Source organism: Pantherophis guttatus, chromosome 3 (genome assembly GCF_059756535.1).
Source record: "Pantherophis guttatus breed Tessera chromosome 3, ASM5975653v1, whole genome shotgun sequence".
Lineage (NCBI taxonomy): Eukaryota > Metazoa > Chordata > Lepidosauria > Squamata > Colubridae > Pantherophis > Pantherophis guttatus.
This window is the reverse complement of record NC_142065.1, coordinates 56375722-56397799: the sequence shown is the minus strand read 5'-3', so window position 1 is coordinate 56397799 and position 22078 is coordinate 56375722. Positions and strand designations below refer to the sequence as shown.

At 37.2% G+C, this 22078-nt stretch overlaps 1 protein-coding gene across 7 annotated transcripts in view; it reads right to left on the bottom strand.

Moving 5' to 3' along the window:
- ST3GAL3 (ST3 beta-galactoside alpha-2,3-sialyltransferase 3) overlaps positions 1–22078 on the bottom strand; it is a 203742-nt gene that overhangs the window by 118392 nt on the left and 63272 nt on the right. For 4 of the 7 annotated variants that reach the window (XM_034414877.3, XM_060689876.2, XM_060689878.2 and 1 more), the window contains 2 exons: positions 17621–17663; positions 3908–4000 (listed from right to left, as the gene is read on the bottom strand). In XM_034414877.3, the coding sequence (XP_034270768.1) occupies positions 3908–4000; positions 17621–17663 (136 nt within the window). The remainder of the gene's footprint in view (positions 1–3907; positions 4001–17620; positions 17664–22078) is intronic. The other 3 variants (XM_060689880.2, XM_060689879.2, XM_060689877.2) reach the window with 1 other exon arrangement.

The following is a 22078-nucleotide window of genomic DNA, read 5'->3' as shown; positions in this document are numbered from 1 at the left end:
ATCAATGAAAAGCACAATAATATTACACAGTTTCTTTTAGTTTCTGATTCATGATATGCCTTCCAGACTAAACAAACCCTGACAGGCATTTCATAGAACATCCACATAGTCTAATATTTGCTGTAGAGAAATATTTTGCAAGAGGCTTTTGCAAGCCTCTTGCAAAAGACCAGTAGGAAACCTCTACATTGCAACTAATACATGACACATAAACACATAAATGTAGGTCTCAGATGCCTGCATTTGTTTGAATACTATGTAATATATATATATATTCCAATCTTGAAATATGGCATAGACACACCAATCTATTTATAACAAGCATTTATCTCTATGTACTTAAAATCACTTAGCAGGTTCTAAATCCTCCAAATATTATGAGGATAAATTATAACCAAGAATTTGGTTGCTCTTTTCTTCCAAATCTATAATATTCTTTTCAAAAATGAAATGATCATAAATTTATAAAAAGTCTTTCCATATAATTATAAGCCTATGTTTTGACAGATTTATTTTCAATTCCCTTTCTAATAGCTGTAAGCAGGAATTTGCATATGTTATAGCAGTTGAACACTAAACTTCGTTTTCATTTTTTCATAAAGCCATACACCATGATTCCAATTGCTATCAGTGTAGATTCTTATAGCGTAGAAATCTACACTATATTCCAATTAAACTGGGAATGAGGAAGAGTTCCCACATACACTATAAAATGGATATACCATATCCAGATTCAGTTAATTAAGTAATGTTCTTTTAACATTAATATGTAACTTTCCAATGATATACCATTTTCTAGATCTTGCAATCTTTGCTTTTGAGGATCTTGAGAAAACCAATTAATGTGGGAGACAGAAAGCTTATTTCTATTCTCTGCCCTTGAAAAGCTTATATCCTTGCTGGATAAGACCACTGTGGCAAATTTAGATAAACAGAGTTATAGAACATCACCATCAAAATATAATTGACTATCCCAAGGGATCTTTTACTACCATTAAAAATAGTTAAGATTCTGCAAGTCAACTCTATTTATTCATTTTGTGAATCTGGTAAATCTTCAACTTTCTATTAATTTATCAGCCAGTAAAAGATAATATTTTACACTGCCTACTTTTCCTTCTGCCATAGTCATCAAATAAGAACATAATGCACTTACGGTTAAGGGGTCACCACTATTAATTCAATCTTCCCCCAAATTACTATGTAGGAAATGAGAAAACAGAAAGCAAGAAAAGCTTATGAATGGCTGCGCTTCTTTTTAAAGATATTTGAGACTTTGACAAGGGTAACAATATAACAAGCTGGCACTTTCATCTTAACCAAAATAAGGAATAGCTGTAACAAATTCTGCTAGTTCAGTGAGGAGGTGTTGAGTTAATCTGTGTGGACAACAGGAGTCTTTGAATTTAAAGAGCGTTTATAGCAACACAGCTGTCATCTCATGCTTATGAAGAATATTTGCTGAAGTTGAACTAAAGAAAAAAATCAGATTCATGAAGTTGCACAAAGCTCATGACAAGGAATATAAGAATAAATAAATATAATTTAGAATAGATTCTGCATATCTTAATATGGTACATCAAATTGCAACTCTAATAGTATAATGTTCTATTATGATCTTGTACGTCATTTGTCTTGTCCACTATATATCCATCTATAAAAGGAACAGCTATTACAGTCAGATCAGAGAAGGATTGCAGGGCATATAATAGAATATTTTATGATTCAGAAATTGTAGTCTACAAAGTGGTACTCGTGGTTCTCCGTAATAACTGTTGTTGTGGTCCTCAGAAATATTGTTGTTATCAACCTTAATCTCTCCACTTTAAAGGTAAAAGTTCCCCTCGCACATATGTGCTAGTCGTTTCCAGCTCTAGGGGGTGGTGCTCATCTCCGTTTCTAAGCCAAAGAGCCAGCGCTGTCCGAAGACGTCTCCGTGGTCATGTGGCCGGCATGACTAAATGCCAAAGGTGCACAGAATGCTGTTACCTTCCTACCAGTATTTTTCTACTTGCATTTTTTAAGTGCTTTCGAACTGCTAGGTTGGCAGAAGCTGGGGCAAGTAACGGGAGTTCACCCTGTTATGCGGCACTAGGGATTTGAACCGCTGAACTGCCAACCTTTCGATCGATAAGCTCAGCGTCTTAGCCCCTGAGCCACCACATACTCAAGTTATATTAACTAATAGCTATTATAGCCACAAGTATTAGTGTGAAGAATTACTTTCTTTCCCCATTCATTTAAGAATGACATATATGGAACATTCAACTGAGGTGGAGAACAGCCTAAGATTATCCAATTTCTTTTGTGATTGTCCAGTCAAATAAATAGGATAGGAAGGTGGGTTCTCTCACACACTTGCATATAAGATGACTTATGAATTATGTGGCACTAGGGATTCGAACAGCTGAACTGCTGACCTTTCGATTGACAAAGCTCAGCGTCTTAGCCACTAAGCCACCATGCCCCTTATAATAATAAATATCATATTTTAGTAAAACCCTCTTTATTAAAGTAGATGGGCGATAGTCTCCCACACTGTTCAACTTTGGGCTGATAGCTAGATGTTTTCAACTTCTCCGTTTAGGGACAAAAGACAGTGACTAATCCTAAATCACCCTGACTGCTTTTGTGTACTGTACAAGGAGAACTACAACCTGGATCTCCCTTATCCTAACCAGCACCTTAATCACTACACCACACTGGCTCTCAATTGTGTTATATGAATGTGCAAACAAAGCAAAGCAACAAGAGAGGCACAGTAAAAATCTCTAGATATCGCTAAATAGATTTATTTAGATTCTAGAGAACCAAAAGGGTTTTTGTTGACAGCGGATCCAAATGTTTCTATGTTCACTAGGAAAACTAGGAAACTGACAAAAAATCCAAAAGAAATAAAACTACAAAATATAATGTGCTCCCATCATAGCCCAGAAATGCCACATCAAAAAGTGGTTATACTGCAAACGTTACTCTAAGGAAACTATATGTTGGAAAACATCACCAGCTGAGAATTGTATACTGGTATGTAATGGTTTCAGGCTCTTTCTTTCAAGTTCGAAGAAGGGCAAAAGATCCTTATCATGCTTGGTCCCTTACACTGCAGAATAACCACATAGGCCTGGAGGTTCTCATAAAGCACAGAAAGCCAGACTTATTTTCAGACAAAGGTCAAAAGCTGTTCTGTCACAGCTGTTCTTAATCACCCAAAACTACCAATTAAAAAAAAAATCAATTCAACAAATGGAAACATAGTAACTCCATTAAAATTTCACTAATTTCTGACACAACCCATTCAATGAATGAAAAACCTTTTTCTGCCTTATCCGTTCCAATTTTTTCACATAATAACTGGTATCATACAAAAAAATCATTGAAAAAAAAAACATTGCATATGATCATATAGCATTGTTGAATTAAATGGAGACTTCAGAAGCATTTAAAGTGGTCTGTGAAAATGTCCATTTTTACTTCTAGCAACCCCACAGATTCAGCCATACAATTTTCCTTCAAAAATATGAAATGTTTTGCCATTGCCTTCTATCATAATTTTTTGTTTAAAATATTCCCAAACTTGATCTAACTCTAGCTAACATTTTCAAGATCAGCAGAGGATGCTATAACCTGCTGTGATTAATCATGGTATACAATACAGTTTAAAGTTATACGATAAAATCTAAAATTCCCATATGATTAGAAAATATGGGAATGTAAGGATAAAATGAAAAAATATCTCATTTAGTTGTAGTCATTATGTACATATACTGTTCCTTGTTTATTTTTGCATCATTAAAACAGCATTGCATAGTTCTGAAATTCATTTTAATTAAGGTAAATATTTCATCACATATTTAGAACATTACAGTAAGAGAACAGAATTAGGTATTACAAAGGATCAGTCACTTACTTTGGAAAGATGGCAGTCATCAAAGCAGAAGCATACCCAGGCTTGCAAACGCCCTCTGAGATATTACCATATTTTGATACTAGCTCTGGAGGCCTGTGAAAAATAGTAAGTGTTATGATCATCCTAAGAAAAAAATGAAAAGTGGATCAATTAAATCCTTTTATCATTAGTTTTTCTGAACAGAAAATAGGATGTCATCAAATTATACCATGTGGCTTCAGGTATGTAGCATATTTCCTTGTAATTACATAAGTTTGGACTCCAAAAATATAAAGAAAAATATTCCTAACTTTTTGTTCTGGTATTAAGATATAATACTATATTACTATGTAATTTTATTACCATGTAAACCAGTAAACTATTACTATGTTACATTTACTACTATGTAAATGTTATAATGTAATAGTAGTACCGTACAGTAAATCTAACGAAATTACTATAAATTTCTTCCACCTACTATGAAAATGGAGAGGTGGTATACCATAACTCCAACGTGATTTCCTTTTATCATTTTCTAAGAGCTCAGTCTTGCGCAATCAATGGATATACAGATAGTCCTCGACTTACAAGTACAATGGAGTCCAAAATTTTTTGTTCCTAAGTGAGATATTTGTTAAGTGAATTTTGCCCCATTTTTTGACCTTTCTTGCCACAGTTGTTAAGTGAATCACTGCAATTGTTAAGTTAGTAACATAATTGTTAAATGAATCTGGCTTCCCCATTGACTTTACTTGTCAGAAGGTTGCAAAAGGTGATCACATGACCCCAGGACATTGCAACCATTATAAATATGAGTCAATTGCTAACTGTCCAAATTTTGATCACGTGACCATGGGGATGCTGCAACAGTCCTAAGTATGAAAAATGGTGATAAGTCACTTTTTTCAGTGTTGCAACTTTGAATGGTCACTAAATGAACTGTCGTAAGTCGATGCTACCTGTGTAAAAGACTGAATTTATATTCCAAATGAGTACAGTTACTATGGTGAAAACACAGCTATTTCTGTCAGCTTCTTTTTCTACCTGTAGTCTTCATATAGTCAAAGATCTATGAACAAAGAATGTATAATTTTCCCCAAATTTCAGTGCAAAATTTGAGTATTAACAGGGGTGACAGTATTATTCATAGAGGATACAGTTTAGAGAAAATCTGCTTCTTCACAGTATTCATGCATGACAAAGGAACCCAAAGCCTGCATTTCCCAAACTGATGCTATCCAGATATTCCAGCACATCTAAACCACATTTGGACAATGGAAATGCAAGTAATGAGAAAGTCTGAAGTTAAAATTTAATTCATTCTTAAGATAGTATTCTTCTTTAAGATTTGGCTTTGGATACTTCTTTTAGCTACTATACGGTATCCTGAGGATACCATTTAGACTTAAGCAAATGAATTTAAGATATTGGCTAAAAAAATATATCTCTTTTGTTTCCTTTCATTCATATTTTCTGGCAAATAAAGACACAATTATATCCAAAGTCTCAAGATAGATAGAGGTAGACTTATTTAACTTTTCTAAGTATAATAAATAGTTCATATTTTGAGGTGTCACAAGCAAAAATAGGTTTGCAGCCAATAAACTTGTAGTGGAGACCTTTCTAAGGAATAAAATGAAGCAGTTTGTCTGGTGGCCACCCTTTTGTTTCCCCTCCCCCCCCATTTGTGGGCAGGGACAAAATGGTGGCTGCATTTGGGTCACTGCTGCATGGCCCAGCAGTGCTTTGTTTTGCTGCAGAACCTTTCAGAAGATCAGCTATTGTTGAATTCCAATGAAAAACTGATTAAGAAACTGTATAACTTTCTACTAACTTTGAAAATGGAAGATGAACAAGTAAAAGAAACAATGATACAGTGGTCAAAAAACTTTGGACATAACATAGAACTAGAGAAGTGGCAAAATAAACGGGAAAGAAATTATAAAGTAACTTCGTATCAAGAAAACTTACATAAAATGTTTTATAGATGGTACCTACCACCTGCTAGGTTAGCCAAAATGTTCAAAAATAAGTCTAATAAATGTTGGAAATGTAACAAAAAATCTGGTTTCTGTGGCACTGTGCACATCTCTCTAAGGCAGTAAAATGAAGCAGTTTCTCTGGCAGCCGCCATTATGTCCCCTCCCATAAGTGGGTGGACAAAATGGGAACCACATTTAGATTGCCACCACGTAGCTCAGAGACACATGGCCTATCCTGCTTTCCCAACATGAGGTCCAGAGAGCTTCAGAAGAAAGTGTGGGGCATGATGGACATGTGAGGAGCAAGCCCAAATGCTGCAGGGCCCTGGCAGAGTGGGATGTGGGGAGAGAAACGGGAGGGCACTGCAACAACCCTGTGGTTGGTCATAAGGGTGAATGATTGCAGGAATGCTGCAGCCATCACAACTTTGAAGTAATATGTAGCTTTTTTGGGGGGGGGAAGGGTCTATCATAATTTCAAATATTTGTTAAATGGCCTGTCGTACCTTGAGGATTATCTGTATGGAACTAATAAAATTATTATACAAATCCTATCACTTCTAAGATCTGACCATAAACTCTAACCCAAAAACATTGGCAGAACTGCTTATATCATAATTTAGGGGTGTCATATAATTTTTCAGAATACCTCTGCTTTTTGTGTTATTTGATTTTCATTTTGCCTAAAAATTGAAGCTTTTGACAACAGAAAAAATTGCTAAAGGAGTTGAATTTTCTACAGAATGATTAGAGAGCTTAACTTTTGAACCACAACAATTTTTAAATTTTTGCTTCATAAAATAAGATTTAAAAAATGCTATATTAAAGTACAGTGATATAACATTTTTTTACCAGTACAGGAAATCTGCTGCTAGTACATCCAGCCTCTTCTTTAAAAACTTAATGTGAAAGCTAAAGTTCATTATTTAAAATCAGGTTTTACGATTACTGTAAATTCATATTGTCATTCATTTTTTAAAAAGAAGTTTAGAACAAAAAACCTTGTTTTGCATATACTTGATATATGCATACACTGCATATACTTCAATATAAAGAAAAACTCTGTTTCTAAATTAAAAATTAAAAAATAAACAAAATCCCTTAAAACTCGTGAGATAGATTTCTATTTTCTTATATCATGGGATTTTAATTTAATTATTTATTAAAGAGTTTTGACAGGAAAAATGCCCACAATAACATGTGAACTCATTCAGGGGACTCCATCACGAGCTGTGAATACTTTGATGCGGGGGTGATATGCTCCCGGTTCGGACCAGATCACCCGATCCGGTAGCAATGGAGGCGGGTGGTTCGGAGAACCAGTAGCAAAAATCCCTGCCCCCCCCACCATGTCCAGCTGAACCGCACAATTATCAGAGGCTTTTTTTTACTTTTAAAAGCAGTTTTTCTACAACTTCTTTGGCCGAAAAAATGCTTTTAAAAGTAAAAAAAAAAAGCCTCTGATGATCGCGCAGCTCAGCCGGGATCGTCAAAGGCTTTTAAAAGAAAAAAAAACCTTTTTTTCTTTTAAATGCCTCTGACGATCCCAGCTAAATTGCCTAACTGGCAGAGGCTTTTTTAAAAAGCCTCTGCCGATCAGGCAACTCAGCTGGGATCGTCAGCCTTTTTAAAGCATTTTTTTACCGAAGAGGTTGTAGAAAAAATGGTTTTAAAAGTTAAAAAAAAAATTGGCCACGCCCACCGTCACATTACCGCACCACCAAGCCATGCCCACAGAACCGGTAGTAACAAATTTTAGATTTCATCACTGCTTTGATGTGCTTCAGAACTCTCATGAGTGCAGCTCCATCCTACTACTTATTGAAATAAATATACCTTTTTTCAGGTTTTTGCCTGAAAAAAGACATAACTGCTTTAAGAGCTATACTAACCTGTAATTAATTCTCATTGATCTAGTTATTTATTCATAAAACTTTGAATAAATTCTAACTGTACCTTGTTATATCATTGTAGGAAAGTTCATGTTTCCTTATTATTTACAATTGTTACAGTAGGATATTTTTGCCACCCAACAAAATTAAGAGCAGTATCTTGTTCCTGACTTTCTGCCCTGCCCTCTGAAAGTTAATCTGCTATTGTGGGAATCTACCGTAGCAGTTGTATTAAAATGTTGTGTGAACAAGTCATCTTTTAAACCCCAATAATTTGGCTGACTGAATTTAAACATGTTAACTGAACATAGCAATTGCATTCTATTAATTCAGATTTATGATTTAGCATGTTATATGAACTCAGCCAATATTTATTTGCATCAGTGGGAATATCATAGTAGAAGAATGTGCAATTATGTATAAATGTATCCAAATATTTCTATTGTTCATTAACTTTTCATTTATATAACTTGGTTCTAATGTCAATTTAAGGTCTCTATATATTTTCTTCCTTTTTAAAAATTGAACACTAGTTATCACCTAGCTCCCTAAAATAGATAACGCACATGATATGTCACATGCCATTTTGAATATTACTACATCTCAGACAAGGTATTTCTCCACTGGGATGATGTTACCTTTGTGTAATTTAGGAATTCCAAAGAAAGTTGCCTAATAGGCCATCTCCAGTTACTCAAGGTTTTATATGTCTTATCTCCATTCTTCACTGGCTTCCAGAAAACAAACCTGTTCTAAACCTAGATTAGGATAATTACATCCAAACATTTTGGGAAATAGAATTTTGGGCAGTAGCTTCAAAGACATTTCATTATTCCAGCACATTTTCGCATTCTAGCTCATTTAGGTGATACCATATTGAAAGAAATCTGCCCTATCACAACTGTTCTTCAACAATGAAACAAGGCTTAACAAAGACACAAGCCATCACTGATACTAATTCTCATTAATTGCTGTTCTCAATTCAATGGACTTTTAAAATGCCCCACCAGCAATAGTCGTATTGCCATGCTGGTACAAAAGTCAGCCAACAGTATGTTTTATTAATCTTTTCCATTTTCTGTCAAACATAAGTCTACAATCCATAAACTTCATCTCACGATTAAAATGATGTATATTCAACCTATTTAAAGTAGTTAAGATTTCCATTGTTATCACAACTTACATTTTTATTACATCTTTATCCTCTATTTCTGTCATGCCATGCCTCCAATTTAAGCTACTATGAAAATAATATAGCCATATTTATATACAAACCTATAATCTAGAGAGAAGTCAGACACTGATTTAAGTTACTTTGGCGTAAATAAAAGGATGAAAAGAAATATTTTGGTTGTTTATGCATACCATGAGTAAATTTAGATACTCATGAAACCCAAAGACATATGGCAGACAAAACAGAAATTAAAATTTTCAGCATTAATTAATAAGTAAATGCATCTAGAATAGAATAATGAAGCATATTTTAATAGCAGCTTGACCTGTTTTTCACAAGTTAAATCCAAAATCTCTTTTCAAATAAAGAGGAATAAAGTCATGGATGTGACAAAATTGTTTAACTGCACATTGGTGAACAGTTAAACAATTGAATATTTGCATAATCTAACTATTAAAAAAACTATTTTAAAAAAATCAAAAGATTTAATTCTTCCAACATGGATTCTTCATCTTTAATTTGAGACTGTCCCATAAAGAACATTCTGTGCAAATTTGTTAGATCTGTAAACATAAAGATATCTCAAGTGAATTATTCTGCATATACTATAACCTAACAGGCATTTCCTCGTCTATATTTTATTTTCCCTCACCTCGATCTCATTCCTCCTTTCCTCCTTTTACAAGTGCAAGCCTCCATTCTATCTGCTCTTTTGCTGTTTAGGATGTTGACCCATCCCCTTGTCAGCATTTCTCTAGTTTGATATGAAGGAAAAAATAAAGATGTTAAACACATCACATAGTTTTATTTGGTGAGTTTTAGTACTGGCTCTGGGTGCTCTAGAGTTTCATGAGGATGTCAAGGTATCATCCTTCACTGGTAATCCTTCCATATTTTTCTACCACTTCTTTTTTCTTACCACCATAACATCAGGAATTGCAAAATACCAGTGGTCTATCTGAAATGCACTTATGCAACCTGGTATTTCCAGTTCAAATGTTCTTTAATGGCAAAGTGTTGTGGGAAGATGTCAGTAAATCACAGCTCTCTCGATGTGTAACTCTGATTTCCATTCCCAGCCAGATTTGGAAGCTGATTCCAAGCCACAACTCAACTAGATTCAAAATTTTACTGCAGGCAAGAATGAAGCCAAATTGCCCACAGCATGGCAAAGAAAGGCAGGCAAAGGTATAGGCATTGGCATTGGGACAGAGACAGCAAAACAGACAGGGTTATGGCTTGTTGGATGCATCAAGAAGGCTGGATAAGGCAAAGAATTTTGGTTTTATTGCTTTAGTGTGTGTGTGTGTGTGTTTGTGTGTGTGTGTTTGTGTGTGTGTGTGTTTCCTCTAGCCAGGTTTTTCCTACGTAACCAAGGTTTTTCTGCAGCCCTAGCCCTCGATTCTGGGCTTTTTTCTTCTGGCAGCCAGCAAATTCTTGCTGCCAGGTGAGAGACTTATATAGATCTATTTCTGGCTCATTAGCCATCATCAGTAAGCCACACCCACATCTCATGTATCTTCCCTGTAAAGGTAGAATATCTATTTTCTTACTTCTTCATAGGATTTTTGTGTGTTTTTCCTCTAGCCAGGTTTTTCCTACGTAACCAAGGTTTTTCTGCAGCCCTAGCTCAGTGGAATCACATCCACTCGATTCTGGGCTTTTTTCTTTCTGGCAGTCAGCAAGTTCTTGCTGCCAGGTGAGAGACTTATATAGATCTATTTCTGGCTCATTAGCCATCATCAGTAAGCCACACCCACATCTCATGTATCCTCCCTGTAAAGGTACAATATCTATTTTCTTACTTCTTCGTAGGATTTATGTGTATTTCTCTTTAGCCAGGTTCTACCTACATAAACCAAGATATTATGCAGCCCTAGTTCAGTGAAATCACAATTCACTAGTTTCTGGGCTTTTTTTTTTCTTTTTTCTTTTTTTCTTCTGGCAGCCAGCAGACCCTTTGCTGCCCACTGGGAGACTAAGATAAATCTATTTCGGCCTTATCTATCTATCTTATTCTATCTATCTATCTATCTATCTATCTATCTATCTATCTATCTATCTATCTATCTATCATCTATCATCTATGAGAATGTTTGACAAATCCAAATTTAAAATTCTCTATTTTGATGAGTAATTATTAATTGGATGATGATAATTCCTGCTCCCCCATTTTGGAATTTCCTTCTGGAAGGTATAGATGCACACATAGAGATATTCTGTATATGCCCACTGTAGTGATTTAGATGCATGCATTTATCAGAAAGAAGAAGGGCTTATTTCCAGCCCTTCTTCTTTCTGATAAATGCATGCATCTAAATCACTACAGTGGGCATATTATTTCCAGTGAAGATACAAACCTATGTTGACAAAATGGGGAAGTGAAGCATCATTTTTGAGCTATCAATTGCTTTGATATTTTAGATGGAAAGATATGTCAATCAAATAATCAATAAACAAATAAAGAGAACACAATAATCTGTCAGCAACATTAAAAGCAGTCATATTCAAAGTTGACATTGGCTATATGTCAATTTGTTCATAATGTTTCACCTAATTTCCTGTTTATGCCACAAAAGAATTCAGATGTAAATATATCTACTATTCCAGATAATTCTACTCCTCCCAAGAAAGCTTTCCACCCTATTCTGAAATTCTTCAGTATTTTAACCTGGGGCACCTTATTTTGGAACCCAAACTAGCAATACATTAAGCTGAAGTGAACTGTACCCTCTTTAAGTACACACTGTGTGTGTGTATATATATACATATACATGTATATATGTATACATATATACATATACATGTACATATACATATCTCTACTTATATATATATACATATGACTTACGACCACAACTGAGCCCAACATTTTTGTTGCTAAGTGAAACATTTGTTAAGTGAATTTTACCCCATTTTACGAACTTTTGTGCCACAGTTATTAAGTGAATCACTGCAATTGTTAAATGAATAAAAGCATTGTTAAGTGAATCTGGCTTCCACATCGACTTTGCTCGTAAGAAGGTCGCAAAAGATGATCACATGACTCTAGGACACTGCAACATTCATAAATATGAGCCAGTTGCCAAGCATCCAAATTTTGATCATGTGACTGTGGAGACACAGCAACAGTTATCAGTCAATTTTTTCATTGCTGTTATAACTTTGAACAGTCACTAAATGAACCGTTATAGAAGGACTCTGTGTGTGTGTGTGTGTGTGTGTGTGTGTGTGTGTGTGTATCTACATAAAGAAGCCAAATGCTTGATAACATATCCTAACACTAATAGATATTTCTTTATAAGAGACTATATGTACAAGTAGCACCTGAATGCAGACTGCAGGTTAATAATGCAATAGTTTATTTTCTTTCCCCTCCCCACAAAAGGAGTGTTTTACTAGATCCTTCTTAAAGATTTCTGTGCTTTAGAGTGCATGCTACAGTAATTCTGCCATCTGCAATTATTTATGGGTTTGATTAATCCCAGACTGTTGATATGACACTACTCTTCCAGCAACAGCTTGAAGTAAAGGAATTATTGCCAAGTATTTTTATATGGGTCAAGACATAGATCTACAGTCTATAGCTTGCCATAATTTACACACAGTACCTAAAACATCCAGAGAAGTTCAGGGAAGTTGAGTTTACAATCTGCCTGTCGACATGCAAAGCAGTCCTGAGTTCATTAAAGCTTTATATTCAAGATGCCACCTACATTTTGAAACCCTCCAACTGACCGTTTTTTGCATTCCAACTCTTTATTTCATGTAGGAATGCAACTTATTTGACAGCACTTCAGCAATTTCAGAGTGTTCCCTTTTATTTATTTTTTTCTTTCATACAGTCTTGACCTCCTCTTCTCTTTTCTCATCTCCTTTCAATTTTCATGAATCCTTGAAAATAATACCAAGCATTCATTACTAGTTTGACTACACAGCCAGTGTGTGACTATTATTTCCACAAAACATGGGCATCAACAATGTAGCCAGAAATCACAAGAAGATCGTGTCAAATTCTTAATACCAGTAGAGTAATTTTTCAAACATATTAGTCTCTTAGCCATTAGCCAAGGAATATGAGGTAGTCAAAGTCTGGTTTAAACAATATAGCTTATGACTTTATTTTCTCTTTTATTGATATTTTCTCTTTTATTGATAAAATAATAATTTCCTATCAGTTTATTAAAATATATGGTCACAGGCCCAAAACACCATTATATATAAATTCACTAAGGATGCATGTTATTCTATCACCAATAAATGCAAAACGAAACGAAATGAAATCTGTACCTCATTTCAAGCAAATATAAAATCCTATGATCTATAAAATATAAAATTCTATGATTAATAATTTAATTAGAGTTCATCTGTAGAAGCAACAGTTTTTGGGTGGCTAAATGTCCAAGCATTTAGAAATGTGTATATCAAGCTGGAATATTATCAGTAACAAGCTTCAAATTAAGAAAATACTATAAGTTAATATGGAACCAGTCCTCAAGACAAGCTTAGATCAAAATAAATAATAAAATTAATCAATAAAATTAATATTGCAGCTTGTTTTATTAAGACACTTGTATGAAACTTTCCAAAATATCTATTTTTATAAATATTCCCTTTTTTGTTGTTAACAATGTTTAAAACAATATACCATAATTTTAAAAATGAGATGATGAAACTTTATACCAGTGATGGCTAACCTTTTTGCCATCGCATGCCAAAAGCGGGGGGAGCGTGGTGGGGTCACACGCACGTGTGCCCACATCCATAATTCTATCCGCCCTGCCCCCCCGTGCTCCCCCACTTTTGGCACATGCTGGACGGTGGGCTCGGTAGGCCCATTTTTTGCTCTCCCTAGGTTCCAGAGCCTTTCTAGGAGCCTGGGGAGGGCAAAAACAGCCTTCCCCACCCACCCACCCCTGAGGCCCTCTGGAGGCCGGAAACAGTGTGTTTCCTGACTTCTGGTGGGCCCAGAAGGCCCGAAAATCAGCTGGCTGGCGCATGCATGCGTGTCGGAGCTGAGCTTGTGTGCCCACCGATATGGGTCCACGTGCCACCTGTGGCACCCGTGCCATAGGTTCGCCATCACAGCTTTATACTATCAGCAGACCATCTACACAAAATTAACTAGGGTTGGGTTTACCGCCTCCTTACTAATGTTTAGGAAATGATTTATCTACACTTGTTACAATGTGTTTGTTTGCCAACTTTGCAGAATAAACATGAGTACTATAAATAGATCAACATAAAATGCTAATTTTACTATTTCTGTAAACTACCCAATCCATTTGATAAGATATTCATTTATCTAATAACTAAATAAATGATCTACAATCAACATTATCTCCTGAAGTCAAAAATTTAAATTCCGGTTCCTGACATCTGTACTATAATTTGAGTTAAATCTTTCATAACAATAGATGTTCAGTTTTTACACGGTCAGGCAAGTTACTGGTGGCAACTAGTTTTATTTCAGTATAAAATATATCTGGACATAAGGATTAATGACTTTAGAAGCAAAGACATTTCTATGATCTCCAGCAAAGTTTCTCTGCTGGAGGCGGCTTTTTAAAATTTGCACTGCAAATTACAGGAGCACCAAACACGCCAGCAGCCTTCTTACAAGCAGTTGCATACCTAACATATTTGGGGCCTGCAGGAAATAATTATTTAACACCCTCTTCTCTGTTACCGAGAGCAAGTTTAGGGTAGTGATTAAGGCACCAGACTAGAAATTGGGGGGGGGGGGGCTCTGTGAGTTTTAGTCCTGCACAGACACAAAATCAGCTAGGTGATTTTGGACCAATCATTCTCTCTCAGCAGTAGAAAGGATGCATGGGCCAAACACTTCCGAAAAAATCTTGCCAAGGAATCTTCAGAGGGCAGTTACCAGGAGTCAAATTGTCTTGAAAGCTTGAATTCTCTTCCCTTAATTGTTACTGTGCTGTGTTGATCAACACAACTGATTCTTGCAGCCACCTTGTCATCTTTGGCAGCAGTCCCCCTTATTGCTTGCCCTCAGCGTAAATTGTCCTTATCTCCCAAGTATGCCATTCCTTAAAGGGGTTACTCAAGTCTCTCCACTTCTATATCAGAAGACGAAAATGTCTGACTTGTGGGGTTTACTTTTTTTCCCCCCTTCAGAGCCTTGAGATGCATTTTCCAGATTGAAGCACAATAAGCCAGTAGGGAGGGAGAAACTGGGAGTCTGGTTGCACACAGCCTATGCATTTTGCCTTCTGTGTCCCATTCCTTTCTGCATATGCCTTCTCAAAACATTTCACAAGCCCAAATAAAGTCTTCAAGCAAAAAGATTGTGTCACAATACTGTGTATGACTACAGAAGGTGGCAACACATAACCGACTCTGAGTCATCTTGAAAAATCTAAACAGTGAGCATTTGGATGAAAAATCTCAAGGCTGCAGTTGAAGTGGAAACTGAGAAGAAATCCCCCCAAATTCCACTTCCAACTTGTTGTCAACAAACAAGAGTCATCTAGAGCCAAGCTCAAGTTGAATAATCTATACCCAAAGTCTGAGTCCTAGCTTTGATATTTTACTAGATCTAAGTAATGAGACCTAAAAAGAGGATATGTGCATTAAAAATGATATGAAAACCACTGAAGGACACTAATGTAATAGTGATTATTGAAGGACATTAATATAATAGAAAGAATGACTAAATCAAGAATTGAAATGTACAATCACAAATCACAAGAATACAGACTTTCTTAACCTTTTTATCATAGAGCAGGGGTGTCAAACTCATGGTGTCACGTTGTCGTCACATGACTTATCATGACTTTTCCCCCTTCACTAAACCGGAGGTGGGGGTGGCCAGCACGTGACACATCCAGCCTGCGGGCCACAAGTTTGACACACCTGCCCTAGAGGATTTTTTCTTCAAGGAATCCTTGAATTTTGAGAGCACTGACAATCCCTGCATTAATATTGATATATATATACTTCACAATACAATTCATTTCTACATTTACAACAGCAAAGCAGCAGATCGGCACTGAGTGACAGCTCATAAAAATTCCCAACATTTTGTCTACTAGGATTATATGGCATGTGAAGTTTAAAGTATTTTTTCTAGTCACTTATGGAACCCCAGAGGTTCTGCAGAACCTCAGATGAGAAAGGCAGCCTCAGACAAATGTGTCTAACTAACTAGCAAAGCTCACAATACCACAGTTTCTGTTTTGCTGCTGTGAAGTAATACAGTTTGCTGTTGTGAAGTAATACAGTTAATTTTTCTGAAGCTTATCACTCTCCATTACTTATTCCAATCTAGTCTTCATTTCATAATTACTTTATCTGTATACTATCTATTAATAGTGCCTGAAATGTGGTAATAAGCATAATATTATGCCCAATATTATGCTGGTAGTTGCAATGTAGCCACTATTGCACACTGCCTTGAACATAGGACATATACTTACAGCTTGGGAAATCTAATAACATTCAGAAATTGCTTGAGCAAGTTTAATTCTGCCATTTCTCTTATATCTATTTTTTCATTTTTTCAGCTACTTGGTATGTCCTTATTACTTTTGCTTTTTTCCACGGCGTACACATGTGATTTAGGGTGTTTAAAAAATTTAAACTTTAAATTTAAACTAAAAAATAGTTTAAATTAAAGTTAAAAAACTTTAAACTAAAAAATTTAAACTTTAAAATTTAGAGAGTTTAAAAAATTCAAGATGGAAGCCACAACCATTTGATAAAAGTCTTACTGCTTTGTTCATATGAGATGCACATTAAAAAAAAAGGAGTGAGGCTTCAAGTACAATCACCTTTGTTTCATCAGCAAAATAATTTATTTATAAATGTATAAATGTTATAATGTATGCACAATAGACTATATTAATTCATCACCAGTAAATTACAATGTAGTTCTGTCTTAGGGTGATGCATGAACATAGATACTGTAGTTCACAAATCAGGCTAATGCAATATGTGAACAGATTACCTTATTTTCCCTGTACACCAGAGGTAGGTTTCAGCAGGTTCTGACCAGTTCTGGAGAACCGGTAGTGGAAATTTTGAGTAGTTCAGAGAACCGGTAGTAAAAATTCTGACTGGCCCTGCCCCCATCTATTCTGCCTCCCAAGCCCCAGCTGATCAGGAGGGAATGGAGATTTTGCAGTAACCTTCCCCTGGAGTGGGGAGGGAATGGAGATTTTACAGTATCCTTCCCCTGCCATGCCCACCAAGCCATGCCCACCAAGCCTCACCACACCCACCAAGCCACGCCACGCCCACCAAACCACGCCCACAGAACCGGTAGTAAAAAAATTTGAAACCCACCACTGCTGAACACTGATGTTAAGAAAACCCCTAAGTATGCACAGGTTTGAAATTCATATAAGCTCACCCAGTAATGCTCTATTTAATTAAATTGACTTTATTTCTTAATTTCAGTAGTCTGAAATGGTCTATGATGAAAATTCTCACATGATGTTCTTGATGGTTTATTTTGAATCTTTTTTGTTGATAAACATTAAAATCATATTAAGAAGCCACTATTTTTATAATAAATTTTAGTCCTGGCTATTGAATAACACTGCTTATTGGCATAATATTATAGTAATATGATTTGAAAGCCAGGACCAAAATTTATTTTGTCTCTAAAAGAAGCTGATAATGCCAGATCAAAATAAAGTCCTTTCATCATTCTACTCACAGTTTGGAATCCAACTTCAGAAGAAATCCCAGTTTGTCATATTCTGAAAGACAAAAGCAGATTTCATGGAATTTAGTAGACCCATCAGTTTCCCAGCAGAGAAAGAGAGCCTTTCAATATATACATTTCTAAACTGGAAATGACAGCATTGCTAATAAAGTGAAAAAAAAATTAATTAATACACAATCTTGTTAAATAGAGTTCTGTAAATTCCATTATTGAATTCCTAAAATAAAAACATCCTGTTTTTGAAATATACCATCCTCAATTTAATCTAGAACAGTGCTTCTCAACCCCAGCAACTTTGAGATATGTGGACTGGAAATTCCAGAATTCTTGAAGTCCACACATCTTATTCCTGAGGATAATATTCTATATTGTATATCAGGGGTGTCAAACTGGTAGCCCACAGGCCGAATGCATCACACATATGCCATGCCCACCCCAGCTCCGCGAAGGGAAAAAAAAACATTGTGATATGTCATGTGAAGGCAATGTGACTCTGCGAGTTTGACACACATGATGTATATCTTAATAGTTCTCTTCATTGTGTGGTAACATATTTTGCAATTCCTACTATAATTATAGGCCAAGAGATAATTTTAAAATAATAAAAAGTACAAAATATGTTTCCTCAAAAATATACTGCAAGACTTCCTAAAAGGGTTTTGAGAGAATGGATATTATTCAATAATAAAGCAGAAGTATGAAGCCATTGTTTTTCAACTCAGAAAAGATACAAGTTTACTGACAGTTTTTCACCTTGTTCCAAATGGCAGAGTTTAATTTAACAAATATTTTAAATTGAATTCTGGACACATATAAATGGAAGAAGTCCAGCTGTTTTTTCCAGTTTCTTTAAGTGTTGATGCATATTTGACAGACTATATTTATATTTCCTCATCAACTCTCCAAACTCAGCTTTCAAATGAATTCCAGCACCCATCCAAAACAAATGAACTTATGATTTATGGTTTTGATGATTGGACAGCATTGATTATAGAAAGAAAAGAGTTGTACTTATAAATGTTGTAAACATCAGAAGCTACTTCTTTATATCTTTTTTCTTTCTTTTCCATTTTTCTTTTTATTTATTTCTCATGCTTTTAGCTTTCTTTTATTTATTTCTTTTTCTTTGTTCCAGACACTCACACTAGATGATAGATAGATAGATAGATAGATGGATGGATGGATGGATGGATGAATGGATGGATGGATGGATGGATGGATGGATGGATGGATGGATGGGGAGGGGAGTTGGAAAGGACCTTGGAGGTCTTCTAGTCCAACCCACTGCTCAAGCAGGAAACTCTATACTAGTGATGGCTAACCTTTTCCAGACCGAGTGCACGCACACACCCAAACCCCCAAAATGCAATGTGTGGGGGGGGCTGCGCATGCGCCCCAGGCCCCGCAAGGGGCCCTGCACACGCCCTGCCCCTCTGCATGAATCCCACCCCCCCCGTGCATGCGCATGTGCCCCACCCCCTCTGAACACGCCACGGCCCCCATGCACTTACACACACCCCTGCATGGGCACGCGTTCCCCCCACATGCGGCCCCCCCCACATGTGTGGCAGAGACCCGAAGACCAGCTGGCCATGCGCAGCAGAGCTGAATTGGGATGACAGCTCACATGCTGTCAGAGAGGGTGCTGCGTACCATCTCTGGTACGTGTGCCATAGGTTCACCATCACGCCTCTATACCATGTCAGACAAATGGTTGCCCAATCTCTTCTTAAAAACTTAAGATATATTGTGATTGTTATCAGTTGAAGAATTGTTGCTATACCTGATGCTAAACTTATGGGAACCGAAAGGTTAAATAGTCTAAATTTGTTATTCCAGAACAGTAGCTGACCAAGGAAGAATTTTAGCCAAATAATGTGTGAAAGAGAAACGAGACAGAACTAACCCAAATGAGAGTAAACTAGTAGAGCTGATCATTTAAACAGCACAGGCTTTTCCAAATTACTACTTGTAGTTGTGACTACAATTCCATTATCACAGCTAGCATAAACCTTTATAGATAACTGAATTAAGGGGAAACAGTGTGACAAGAAGCATGTTTCACTGATTTGGTAGTGAATGAAGCAAAACTTCATCTTTTGCAAGAAAAAAAACCCTTCCATTTCAGAAATTACATCAGCCCTTAGGTCAAAAGAGGTAATATATGCAACATTATTCAGCTTTGTAGAAAAGTAACTCAAAAAAGCTCACGATCACTGATAACAATTTAATAATAAATGTACAATAGAAACAGAGAGACTAATAGCTAAGCCATCATGAGCTAAATAAACTATACATTCTTTGTGCCAAACTAAACACTGGCATAATTATGTTTTCCTCTGAGTATCTAGAATCAACCTAGCTGCTGGACAACTAAGTGAAAAATGCTTAGACTTATTGCTGTGTTCCCAACAGACCACCCAAAGAGTCAACAGAGCAGAAAGAGTAGATATATGGGTAATCTGTCCACCTTCACATATTCCAGCTGCATCCATATATTTATACAGAGAGAAGAAAACTAAATCTTCTCTCAGTGCATTCCTCAAAGGATAAGCCACAAAAACAATGACACTTTTCAAGAATAATTATGAAGCACTGTGTACATAAGTTAAGCCAACGCATCAATATAACAGCTTCAGTGCTAGCCTGACAACATTCTTTCTTGAGAAGCCACTCACTTCTACCCACAGTAAAGGAAGAAAAGATGCTTGCTTTTTGATACTCAGGAACTATCTGTATACAGGTAGTCAGTCCTCAGCTTACAACAGTTTCATTTAGTGATCGTTTTAATAATAATAATAATAATAATAATAATAATAATAATAATAATAATAATAATAATAATATTATTATTATTATTATTATTATTATTATTATTTTATTTCTATACCGCCCTTCTCCCGAAGGACTCAGGGCGGTGTACAGCCTATTTAAAAACACAAGACAAACATCAATTTAAAATTTAAAATTATTAAATAAATTTGGCTCCATTTAAAACCCCAGAAATTTAAAATACCCCAATTTAAAATTATCATGTCGATAGCCCGGCCTGGCGGAACAACAGGGTATTCACTGCACAGCGAAATACCCGGAAGTGGGGATCTTACGTATTTCCGGGGGCAGTTCATTCCACAGGGCTGGGGCTTCCACAGAGAAGGCTCTCCCCCTGGGTGTCGCCAGCCAACATAACTTGGCCGATGGCACCCTGAGGAGACCCTCTCTGTGGGAGTGAACTGGCCGGTGGGAGGCTATTGGTGGCAGAAGTCGGTCTCGAAGGTACCCGGGTCCTATGCCAGGGAGCGCTTTAAAGGTGGTAACCAGCACCTTGAATCGCACCCGGAAGACCACTGGGAGCCAGTGCAGCTCGTGCAGGAGGGGTGTCACATGGGCACGAGTTGCGCCCATAACCACCCGCACGGCCGCATTCTGGACCAGTTGGAGCCTCCGAGTGCTCTTCAAGGGGAGCCCCACGTAGAGAGCATTACAATAGTCCAGCCGGGAGGTGACAAGGGAGTGAGTGACCGTGCGCAAGGCGTCCCGGTCCAGAAAGGGCTGCAACTGGCGAATCAGGCGAACCTGATAAAAGGCCCCCCTGGCCACGACTGTCATATGCTCTTCTAAAGACAGCCGTGCATCCAGGAGGACACCCAGATTGCGAGCCCTCTCTGTGGGGGGCAAAGATTCACCCTCAATAGTCAGCGATGGCACCTGCTGACTATCTCGGGACGCTGGAAGCCACAGCCACTCAGTCTTGGAGGGGTTGAGTCTGAGCCTGTTCCTCCCCATCCAGACCTGCACGGCCTCCAGGCAGCGAGACATCACATCAAGGGCATCGTTGGGGTGGTCTGGGGTGGAGATGTATAGCTGGGTATCATCAGCGTACAGATGACACTTCACCCCAAAACCACAGATGATCTCACCCAGCGGCTTCACATAAATGTTGAACAGAAGGGGCGAGAGGACCGACCCTTGCGGCACTCCTCATGCGAGGTGCCTCGAGGTCGACCTCTGCCCCCCTGCCAACACAAACTGCGAGCGGTCGGAGAGGAAGGAGGAGAACCACCGCAAAACGGTGCCCCCTATTCCTAACCCCCTCAACCGCTGCAGCATGATACCATGGTCAATGGTATCAAAAGCTGCTGAGAGATCTAATAGGACTAGGACAGAAGAGCAACCCCTGTCCCGAGCCCTCCAGAGATCATCCACCAACGCGACCAATGCCATTTCTGTGCTGTAACCCTGCCTGAAGCCCGACTGGCACGGGTCCAGATAGATAGCTTCATCAAGGTGTCGGGGAAGCTGTCGTGCCACCACACTCTCAACAACCTTCGCCACAAAACGAAGGTTGGAGACCGGACGGTAGTTGGCTAATTCAGCCGGGTCCAGGGAGTTACAAGTTGAAGTTACAACAGCACTGAAAAGAATGACTTATTACCGTTTTTCACACGT